Source organism: Centroberyx affinis, unplaced genomic scaffold, assembly GCF_046629955.1.
Source record: "Centroberyx affinis isolate AG114_WGS23_722 - 3 ecotype Tasmania unplaced genomic scaffold, CSIRO-AGI_Caff_v1 ptg002930l_1, whole genome shotgun sequence".
In the NCBI taxonomy this organism is placed as follows: domain Eukaryota; kingdom Metazoa; phylum Chordata; class Actinopteri; order Beryciformes; family Berycidae; genus Centroberyx; species Centroberyx affinis.
In genome coordinates, this window is record NW_027281049.1 from 195,490 (window position 1) to 207,158 (window position 11,669).

At 42.8% G+C, this 11,669-nt stretch overlaps 1 protein-coding gene across 1 annotated transcript; it reads right to left on the reverse strand.

Moving 5' to 3' along the window:
• Window positions 1-7,339: 7,339 nt before the first annotated feature.
• On the reverse strand, window positions 7,340-11,286 carry LOC139658607 (G-protein coupled receptor 26-like). The gene is made up of 3 exons (XM_071536738.1): window positions 10,619-11,286; window positions 9,355-9,468; window positions 7,340-7,568 (listed from the first exon to the last, which is right to left on the reverse strand). The coding sequence occupies exons 1-3, from the start codon at window positions 11,284-11,286 to the stop codon at window positions 7,340-7,342; spliced, it is 1,011 nt and encodes a 336-aa protein (XP_071392839.1).
• Window positions 11,287-11,669: the final 383 nt, after the last annotated feature.

Sequence of the window (11,669 nt, forward strand, 5' to 3'; positions counted from 1 at the left end):
GAACAAATCGGACTGCTTTAACTGCTCCCTTACAAACTCATGTGTTCTACACAAAGTAATCACTCTGGAAATCAGACATTGTTACAAGAGTCTATCCCCGCATACACTGGGTGAAAGGCAGACCATCACAGGGCTAACACACACTGACAATCACTCACACTCATTCATATCTATAGGCAATTTAGACTCTTCATTCCTCCAGACTTGCATGATTTGGACTGTGGGAGGAAGCCAGAACACCCAGAGAATTCCTGGAACTTAGTATGAGTAGTATAAATAACGTCAAGTGATTTCCTAAGACTTTGTTAGTCATTTGTGTCATTACTCAGTGTCTTCTCAGTCTCATAATGTTGATTATTCTATATCTCAAACATATTCATTAACTCTGATTTTACAAGCAATCACGCTTAGTTGGATGTCCCTAACAGAAAAGCTACTCCATTTCATTTCCATAACTTCGATTTAATCACTGGAGGTAATCTGAAGCGTCATTCTGTCTGATTCCTCCAGTAGAGAGGTTGTATTTGGAGGGAGCTGGGGTGGCATGGCTCTAATTATCAGAGCTCTGCTGGAGCTTTTCACAGATCACTGGCTTGCTCTCTCAACCCATAACAACAGCAGCCTTCCTCCTCTCTATCCAACCTGCAATTACAGGAAGGCCTCCACCTCTTATCTCCTCCTCTGCTCCAGTCCAAAGGTTATTGAACGGAGGCTTGCACACCTGTCATCATTTCAGAGTGCTGGAGAATATAAGATATACCAGAGCCGGTACTTTATGTTCCCAATTACCCTGCTTTCTGTAGCTGTAGCTCCTTACCAAGGCCAGCGAGGTGTTTCCAGTCTGTGCATCTGAAACAAAGAAGCACTGGAGGCGTTTTTGCAAGTCATTTTAAGTACAGTAGATACAATAGGCTGTTACATGTTAAATAACTCTGTAATGAATTGCACGTCACAGCTAGTTGAACTAATGATTGTAAAAAGCGCAGTGATCTGTCACCGTATAATCTTCACTATCTTGATGTAGAGATGTTAGCATCATTTGGGGAAATAAGGCTGAGTCAGTGTCTTTCAAGTCTCTTCTTAAAACGTACTTTTATCGGAAAGCATTTCCTGATTTTACCTGAGCTGCCTCCTTATTTTACTTGATTTTTATTTGTTTTTAATTTCATGTTTATTATTTTAATTTTTTTGTATTTTGTGTTTTTACTCCCTTTGTGTTTATAATGTGTCTATTTGTATGGCTTTTAGTTCACTCTAATCTCTCTGTGCTTCTAATGTGTTCTGTTTTTATTGTAAAGCACTTTGTAACCATGTTTTGAAAGGTGCTATATAAGTAAAGTTTATTATTATTACATTATTATTATTATTTGTAGCAGTTGTTTTAACCTGCTTGGTGCCAGATGGGTGGGGTTTACTGCATTAGAGACTTCAGACAGTGTCAGGTAGGCTGTCAATCACAGAGAAATATACTGAATTGACTTCAAAGAACTTACCTGTGACTGGCCAAACATTATATGACTCATTGTATTGTTATATGTGGCAAACCCCACCTATTTATTGCTGAAGTAGGGTAAAACTATTCGACCCAATGTCTGATCATGTCTGGTGATGGTGGGAACTTGTAAGGCAAATTGAGGCCCAAACTCCCATATGGATTGCATAACATCCCTGCAGGGGGAGGTGGGTGTGGATGGGAGTGGGGGGTCGGGGGTCTCTGGTGTGCAGGGTGTACAGCGCAGCCCCTGTTGGCCGCAGCTGTGATACCATGCAGATGTGTGAGAAGACACAGGCACAGGCTGACCTTGCCAGCAGTTCAAAGGCCAACGCTTCCTCAGAAGTCGCTCCAGCCTTTGAAGTGGGAGAGTGTCTGCCTGGATATCACAGGAGCGAGTAACCATGCAGCGCTGGTAAAAGGAGCTTGTAACCTCGCTCTCCACCGCTGCTCCTGAGCTGAGAAGACTGATTAGACTCTCGGCGGGCTTGAGCGGACTTGACGGACATCAAAGACGACAACCAGATCAGTAAAGAGAGAGAGGACACTCTGAGAAGAGAGTGTCATCATACATGGAACAACTGTATCCATAATATCCTGCAAAATATCTGATATTTCTCTAACATATCCATACATTTTATGACCTCAAGTGAACCTAGGACTACTGCACTGCAACAATGTCCAGCTTGAGTCTTAAATCTTGTTTTTCTTAAAGCAAGAGAGAGAAATCTGCCAGTCGGGTTAAATAACTCACTTGCTTGACCTCTTTCAAGAATTTTCCTGAACCAAGTGACAAGACCTTGAAATAAGGTATGTATGTATGAAGATCATATCACTTGAGTCGAGAAAATTCTTGAAAAAGTTGGAAACAAGTGAAATGACCTCGCCCCACTGGCCGATTCCCAAAAACTTGAAGACTAAATATTGGCATAAATGTCTTGTTATGATCGATATTTGTTTGCAAAGTGAATGTGACAAGAATGAAGTCGGTAAGTATACTGTGTAAAGTGTTTTGATGAAAGCTACAGCACAACAACTCAAGACTAATAATGACAAAAACATGATGAGCCCCACAGCTGGTCCGCGCAGGTCCACACAGCAGGACGTAAAATCACTGTCTGATTACTTCGCTCCGCACAGCAGGAGAACAAAATCTGCAGCGGCAGAGCGAGTGTTTGGGTTTTGGTTAAGTGTAGCAAAACCTGATATTGCTGCCACATAGGGTTTTTAAATAATATATGGCTAGAAAAAGGAATCATTACTATAGATTAGCATAATAATGAATCACAGATGTCTTTAGACTTGTTAGCAATGGGATGTAAACAGCAGACTAAATATCTTCCAGTACACACACACACACACACACACACCAAAAGCACATGGTGACACAAGAGAACATTAAGTGTGAGAAGTGTGAGGGTGTGCATGGTTCAGAGAGTGTAGAAGCACACCAGCTGCTTTTTTGCTGATTGATATACCAAACAGAGAGGAAAGCTGGATTCTCCATCACAATTTCATAAACCCGGCTACATGTCATTCACATTTAGGGGGATGTTAGAACTTCACCGAGTCCCCCAGAATGAAGTTCCCTGAGGTTTTGGAGTTTGCGTGACACACACAAAGCGGCATTCATACGCCAAAAACAGTGGTTTGTTTGAGGAGCAAGAAAAACAAAAAAAAATCTTGAAAATGGGCTTACTGATAAATATCTTGGGATTTGGGCTTTCAATGCTCTGAAATAAGTTCCTTTGCTTTCCTGCCCCAAGTCAACGGGTTTATGAAGAGAAAAGAGAAAGAAACATTCCTTTGTTTTGGACAGCGACGTGCTCACTTTCCTCTCTGAACTGAGGTTGTTTCTCACCCAGGGGGGTCAGCTGACCCAGCGGGTTGAGGCCAGCTGTTAAATCAGCGTCGGTAGCATCAAAGCTATGATTAACTGGTGTTATGGTCAATACCTCCTGACGGTAATCTCTGGCTCCTGGGGTGCGAATCAGTGTTCAGAATCACAGTCATTTACAGCTGGGGCCGTCTCCATCAGCTGCTGATGTTGTTTCATTACCACCTGCACTGTGGTGTGAACAGGAAAAACCCTTCTCTCTGGCACAGGTGGGAGACAATCCGAATTGCCATGGATACAAAAGCCAAAGCCCTTATCGCTCCCATCACAGCCCCCTCTCTCTCTTTCTCTCCTTCTGCCCCACATTGCCTTCTTCCTTGAATCTACAAGGGATAGAAGACATGGTCGTGGCACTCCTTTATTGCTCCGCCATGGACGTGCTGCACAGGTAAATTTCATGGGAACTCTGGGGGATAAACATAATAGGCGAACAGCTTTGTTTGCGTTTTGTTAATCAACGAATAATGAAAGGTGAAAGCCTGACTAGAATGTGCATTTGTAGTCAGAACAGCACTGGACCACACAGGTAAAGTCTACAGTCTACTTTAATCATCATGATCATCATCACCACCGCAGTCATCTTCCTCCTCCTCCTCCTCATCATCATCATTACAATTACAATTACCATCAAAATAACATCTACATACTTTCATCTTGCCATCATCATCATCATCATCATCATCATCATCATCATCGTCATCATCACAAACATGTTCTCTGTCTCTGTTTATCACCATGAGGAACATCTTAGTCATCATCTTTAGCAGCAGCAGCATCAAGCCAACCAGGTTGAATAAATTAGGAGGTACATAAATAAGTTTAACAAAACTCTTGAGGCAATATAGTTAACAACCATAATAAAATGAGGTATAGTACACTCAGTTCATTGTCAACTATCAACAACGGTTAAAACTTATTACTCAATACTTGCATCTGAAGCAGCACATTCTGTAACACTCTAACAAATACAGTATTGTCATAAATTACATGAATATCAAAAAACACAAAAATACTTCTTCACACATTTTCAATCATCTAAATCTTCCTGCATACATTGTTTCATATTTAGCTTGTTTTTCACCAACTATTGACATATTAATAACCATATTCATCATTTATGAGAAAAATAACTATTCTACATTAGTGCAAAACATCAGCAAGAAATTACCATGGAAAGCAGAATGAGGGTACAGCATAACAGAGGCGGATTCTGGTTAATGCTAATGAATGTAAATTAATAAGGCAATGACAGATTCTATCTATAAACTAATCTCCCGCTTCATCTTCTATAAGGATTTCTATCCAGATCTGAATGGTAATGTACCGCTATGTTACAGAATTTAAGGCATCATTTGTCTTGGAGTGTCATACAGTACTGTGCAATGCATCATATAACCAGGAAACACACATCTGCTGTCATTATAATTAATCTCAAATCTTCAAAATCATGGACACAGAATGAAAGCACATATGTGTTAATCATTAAGTTACATGAAGATTAGTAGTCAGCATTTCATCTGAAAATGTTGAGACATTTCTGCTGCCATCTTCCATCGTGTTTTCAGAAATCTGTTACAGCTACTAATATTTGGCTCACTAGGCATCAACTTAATGTCAGTAATTTTGGCACTGTGTGTCTTAACTGTGGGTATCTCACTGTTGACACTTTGCTGTCATGTCAATCTGAATGCATTTTATATCCGAATGCCATTGCCTTCCCATCAAAATCCCAATTGAACTGTATAAATTGAAAACCAGGTATATTAAAAAACATCTTTCAACATATTTTCTGTATATTCTGTTCTCCACAAAGCTGTGATCCACCTATATCCACTTCAACTCTATAACAAGTGGAGCCCAAACAAAAAGCCCTCTGATACAGAGTTGCCTTTCTTCTGATACAGAAAACAAAGTGGATAGGATGTAGTAGTAGTAGTAGTAGGATTACACTTTGTCAGTCAACAAGGGTATTGGGCTTAGATCTGTCTTCGAGAAATGCCTGGAAATTACTATTATTACACTGTACAAGCAATGGAGCTAGATAAGTATATACAGTATGTGTATCCATTCAATATGAGAGACAAGGGGCGGCACTGGAGTCTATCCATCTAATTAAAAGATGCATAATGAGTTGAATACAGCTGTAGTTACCAAGTATCCTCCTTAATAACACTGCAAATACATTAGTAGTGTTTAGATTTCCTTGGGTAAATTTGACTGAAGGATGACAAAGAAATGAAGGAGGCCATTTGTGCAGATTGGTGTTTTAGTTATACAAATATTTCTAAGAAGCAGAGCTGCTCTGGATTCAGAAATAATCTGATTGGTTGAGTTAAACCTCAGTGGGCGGAGCCAGAGAACCACAGTTTTCTGGCCAAGTAACATTAGACTGAAACCCAGTCTAAAAGGCAAGGGCTAAGACAGGGGGTAGCTGATATTATGGAGCCAAGCACTCCCGCTACTAACTGAAAAACTAGAATCTAGCCATACTAAGTTAGCTAGGGTTGGCTAGTTAGCATAGCTGACCTCCCAAGTTCATACTAGCCATACTAGCCTCTCGCAGGTAACCTAGTTAGCTAGCCTGCTGACCTCTAAGACCATGAATGTCATGGTCATGAATGAATGAAAAGAAATGTCATTGCCATTTGTATTTTTTATGTATTTCTGACCAGAGTTCCTATCATTCAAGTTCGCCAACTAGCTAACTTTCACTGTTAGCTAAAGATAAACTGTGGTTCTTTGGCTCCGCCCTTTGAGGTCTAACTCAACCAATCAGATTATTTCTGCCTCCCGAGCAGCTCTGCATTCGAGAATTTTTTTTAAATCTAAAACTCCAATCTGCACTTTGTGTGGACTGCTTTCATTATTATTAAATATAACCATATTGCCATTAGTTCAGATGTGAGCGACCCTGTATAGCGAAGGACAGATGACATTTTCCTTTGAAGTCCATCTAGCCCAAACAAGTGAGAAAGCATGAGGCATTTGCGATGGGTTAGCTCCTCTCTGTGAGTGCAAGCCGAGGCAAGCGCTGTCAATCAGGCTCCGCTCGACCGAACAACCTGAGGGGCACACGTCAGTCACGACGGCATGGCAGCCGCTTTGAAGGCCCATTTTCCCATTAAAACTCTGCTTGGCCGGGTTGGTAAGACCTTCAACTTGACTCACACACACATACAAGAGCACTGTGTTTCACACATAGGCTACATGGAACAAAAACAAAACAGATACATCCGAGGTTTTCCCTTCCATACTCTCTAATACTACAAGGCAATGTACTGTATCTTTATATGAAAAATTAGCACAAACTGCCCTAAGAATTTGTTTAATTGGGAGAGTGTTTTATCACATGAGGTTTGAAATACCTGAGCCAAACTCTACAGTAGCATGCTTCAAAGCTGTCTTCTATGTTTCCATCTGTATACAGTTAGGGAACTGATCTCATTGTGTATCAAGTTAAAGTGAAGCTATTTTTCAGTGCTACATTTGAACGTATCACACTAACTTGTTGCTTGTGGACACGGTGCACCGAGTGAAACAGGAGCACAGCCATTCCCTATCCCTTTTTAAACGTGGCAAGAATACACACTATGGTCAAAATAAACCCATATATATACGGCAAAATAAATACATCTACCCTACTTAAAACAATGAGCTCGCGAGCTGGCCGTTCTTCTTGGGTGAGCGCATCTGTCTCTCCAGGTGGATGTGAAATCTGGCAGGATCACTCATCGTCTTCACAGCAAGTTCACTGCACTGATCTGTTGTTCTGGGCACAGTAGTATCCCTACGTAGGAACAAATCTGTGCTAAATCTGGCCAAGTTCAAGCAGAGTTGAACAGGAACAACCGGTATTTATCCTCTTCTTCGGCGACGATTAATCAAGCCTCGTGTTTTCCTGACAGTTGCCGGGTCAACCCTCAGACCGTGTCCTATCACTCCGCTCCCTGTCACTCTGCGGCCTGTATGCTGCTGCCCCGGTTCTCGTGCCCGCGCCCGGACGCGTTCAAGGAGCTGCGCTTCAGCAGCCTGTTGATGATGTCGGCGCACGTCTTCCTGTACTGGTGTCGGAGCAGGGAGTACACGAAGGGGTCGCAGGCCGCCTTGCTGTACGCCAAGCACTTGGAGACGATTCCCCAGTGAGGGTTGATAGGCACCGCTGGAAATAACTCCACGATCCTGCAGGCAGGCATGAAGAGAGAGTGGGGAGAGAGTGGGGAGAGAGAGGGAGGGGGAGGGGGGGGGGGGGGGGATGCAAATGAACATGCTGTAAAAGTCAAGGATGCCCTAAGCTTACTATATGTGATTCTATACTGTATGGACTTTTCTATGCTTTCTATTCTATGTAGTACTCTCCAATGACTAAATTCAGTTGGGAGATTACAACTATTACATCCTCTGTGTATGGAATTCTCAAAACAGAGGATTTGGAATAATTGAAATAACTAATTTCTGAAATAACATTGGACATGTTATTTTCCCCACTGGAAAATGCAAGGACTTGTTATTTCTTCGGTTTTTGTTTGCTGAAAAATCAACTCAGCTTCCCTGTTCCTTCAGCTGTAAAGGCTTTAAGTAAAGACAATAACCCGCCAGAGATAATGTAGGCAGCTGTCAAAAGTGAAACTATGTGAACAGTTTCCCCCTCTTTGTCTCGTATGTTTTGTTGACTTATGAGGCTGTTTTTCATCTGCACTGAAGCTCCCATTTCTCATTTGCAGCCAGCAGAATTCTGTGTCAGAAAAGAGAAAGTCAGACCCACTGGGAAAATGAAACAGACTTATCTAAGCAGTAGAGAATGTCTAGAAACGAGCCAATTAACTTGGATTATTATTTAATACAGTATCTGACTCACAATTTAGCACAACTCCTTTAAAGACACGAGAACAATGAGGTCTGAAACATTAATTCTCAGCTTGTTGTACCTTAATATACATAAGTATATTATATCTGATTTGATGAGGCACCTGATTACCTTTTACACATATTACCTGCTATCTATAATGCAATGCAGTTCATCTCAGTCATGCTCAGAAAGACACATTTTGATAATGCAAATGAATTTGACATGAGTAAAATTATCTTTTTTTTTTTTTTTTTTTTACTATATAGCCTTATTAAGGTATCACAGTACTGGTGATACTTATGTGGTGTGAAAACCTATTAAAAAAACCACTGGTCCTCTGCTCTTGTACTCTGGATGATTACACTAACTGCAATCAAGCTGCGTCAGCACATTAACACTGCCCTTACATGGTCCAGTAGCCATCACCAGCATTTGCCCACACACACACTCCACAGCACTAGAGTGAACAAGAGGTTAAGTAAGTGGCTTCACCATACAGTGGTGCTTTCACTATACACAATTATGCACCATGACCCTGAAAACAAATGGGCATTAGAGAGGCAGTGGGAGAGCTTTTAGTGTAATATATTGAGTTGGTAATTGGTAAACTGCCATTTACAGTATGGGGAAATTGGTTCCTGCTATGGAGATGCTCATTAAATCTGTGCTGACAATGTACCAATAAGGACAAATTGTCAGTGCTCTTTGTCTGAATGGATGAGACTAAATGTCAAAGTAGCACAAATTGAGTCTCCAATACTATATTTGTGATTTGATTCTCATTTATGTGTCTCACTGGACTTCATTTGCTGTCATCTCCAGGGCCGGTGATGGGTGTGAGCAGAGGGATTCTACCTGATTAACTGTGGTGCATCCATGGAACTAGAGGGGGAAAAGTGCTAATGCAGCAGCAACAGCAGAGTAGAGGCATATTACTTATCACAAGGTCAGCCAATCTCATCTTCCAACTCTGGACTGTGTGGAGCGAGCAGAGTGGAGGCAGAGGGGGTGGGGGTTGACAGCAAAGGAGGTTTGGGGATACCAGCAACAAAGGGCTGCGCATGCCGCAGTGTGCCAACGCGGATTCGCTCTCCCCCCCCGGGTCTCTCCTCCGCTCACCTTGTGATCACATAGGGAGCGAAGCAGAGCATGAAGGTGCCGATGAAGGTGCTGATCTTCCTTGTCGCTCTCTGCCGTCTCCTCTTCTGCTCCTCCAGACAGCGCTGGCGAACGCTGACAAGGCAAGGCACAACATACAGTCACAGCCACGCGATCAGCGGGACGCATTTGGAAAAGACCACAGAATATCTCCAAGAATCTCTCAGGAGACAGCCTTGAGTGTGTGTGTGTGTGTGTGTTTGTGTCAGTGTGTATGTCCATGTCTGACTGTCTGTGTGTTTTTTTTGTTTATGTGTTGATGTGCAGGGCTTAAACACAGGAGGAGCCAGCAGAAGCTGAGCAGGTCTAGGATCTTGCATGTCAAGAAGAAATTATTGATTTATCCCAAAGACTTTGAGCAGGGATCCCCCACTTCCACTGTGTGCGTTCATGTGTGTGAACATGAGTGTGTCAGGGTTATGCAGTCATGGCACACACACTCAAATAATATTTTGTGAGATGGATGGTTAACAGATTTTGCAAGCACACAGTACTAATAAAGGCATGTATGGGTCAGATGGATTTGCCAGAATAAAGAATACATATTAGGCATATTGCCACAGCTTTGCTCTGTGGTAATTAACCAACTGACATTGATGGACAACAGACAACTACAAACTCAAGATATATCATGATTATCATGACCTTATTGCACATATTTTCATATGTGTATTGGATTTCCTGTATGTGGTAACTGGAAGGAAAATAAAGCAATCATTCAGGGTGACAGTGTAGCATTTCACCAGAATTAGATTTGGCTTCCCTTGCGAATATTGAGGGCGCTATTCAAATGTCAGCGCAAAGATGGCACAGCATCCTAACCAGTGACAGAGCAGGGTCAATGCTTGCTTGATATTCCATTTGAATGGATGATTGCATCCAATACACTAGCTGCTTTGGTCCTTCAGCTGCATGAATATATTGCCTATTGATCTGACGGTTGCTTTGTACAGTTTATTCATTCTGTCCTCATAAAGTCTGTGGAATGATGGATCTAATGTGAATCAAGCTAAAATGAACACTTTTAAAGCCTTTATTTTGTTTACAACACTACAACACTGACATTATTCAAATTGCAGATAGATGGCTGATAGTATCAGTGGTCAGAGGTGAAGGTGAATAAAATAAAAAATGATTTAGTAAGTGAAATCAGTCCCACTGAGATGCATTAAGACAACAAAGAATGTGCCTGAGCAGGGAGAGTATAGTAAGTTAAAGGACTCACCTGGGGTGTATATCCACCAGGAGCACTAAAGTTTGCATTGTAATAACGTCGATCCTCTTACAGTGGAACCTCGCCACTTTGAGCACTTTGAGGTATGTGACACACAGCACTATAAAAGACAGGAGAAACGTGAAGGAGTGGAAAAACACAGTAAAGATAACAAACTGGGTCCGACTGCTCGCCCGCGGGTTGGACAGGGTGCAGGACGCGTAAAGTCGGTGATATCCCACCCAGGAGAGGCAGGTGGCCACCGTGGAGAAGGACATGGAGTGCGCCCACGTGTATCCCAGCACAAAAGCCGCATCTTTGTGGCGCATTTTGGAGTGGTACCTCAGCGGGAAGACCACCGCGATCCACCTGTCGATGCTCAGAGCTGCCATGCTCAGCATCGAGTTGGTGGACAGAAAGGTTTCCAGGAAGCCCACGATCTGGCAGAAGCTGTCGCCTCCGGGCTGACCCTTGCTGACGAGTCCCACCAAAGTCAGCGGCATGTTGGACACGGTCAGCAACAAGTTGCAGAAGGTGAGGTTGAGGGTGAACAGACCGGGGACTTGCTTGCGGATCTCCGGGTTGTACAGAAAGCAGATCAGCACCAGCACGTTGGACAGCAACGATACTATAATAATCACTGCTACCAGCACAGAGAGAATCACCTCCGCAGTGTCCATCATGTGGCTCCCAAAACTCAGTTATTCCCACTTTTGGTATGCACATCCAGTCTCCATTTGTAGTTGCAAAATGGCATTATGTTAGCTGTCACCCATAACCGTGTCCATGCATCCCCAGTTCTTTCCAGTGGTGGAGATCCCCTTCTCTCCACTACATTGTCCTGAGACTTTCTGTAGCCTGCGAGCCAGCAGAGATGATGCGAGGTTAGGACGATCCCGACATGATAAGGAGTGTGCGTGGGGATGCGCGGGGAGATCTCCCATCTACAAAGTGCGGGGAACCACCTCTCTTCCCAAACCTGCTCTCTTCTGGCACTGCGTCTTGCAGTGAGGTTTGTCGTCCTGTGATGCGCTCTCAAGGCATCACCCCTCCGCACTCACCA

Bases quoted from the DNA above. Each gene is read 5' to 3' on its own strand.
- LOC139658607 (XM_071536738.1), bottom strand. From the start codon at position 11,286: ATGGACACTGCGGAGGTGATTCTCTCTGTGCTGGTAGCAGTGATTATT. The intron at 9,469-10,618 runs GTGAGTCCTTTA...TTGCCTTGTCAG, and splicing joins CTGGTGGATATACACCCCAG to CGTTCGCCAGCGCTGTCTGG. The intron at 7,569-9,354 runs GTGAGCGGAGGA...GCCTGCCTGCAG, and splicing joins GCTCCCTATGTGATCACAAG to GATCGTGGAGTTATTTCCAG.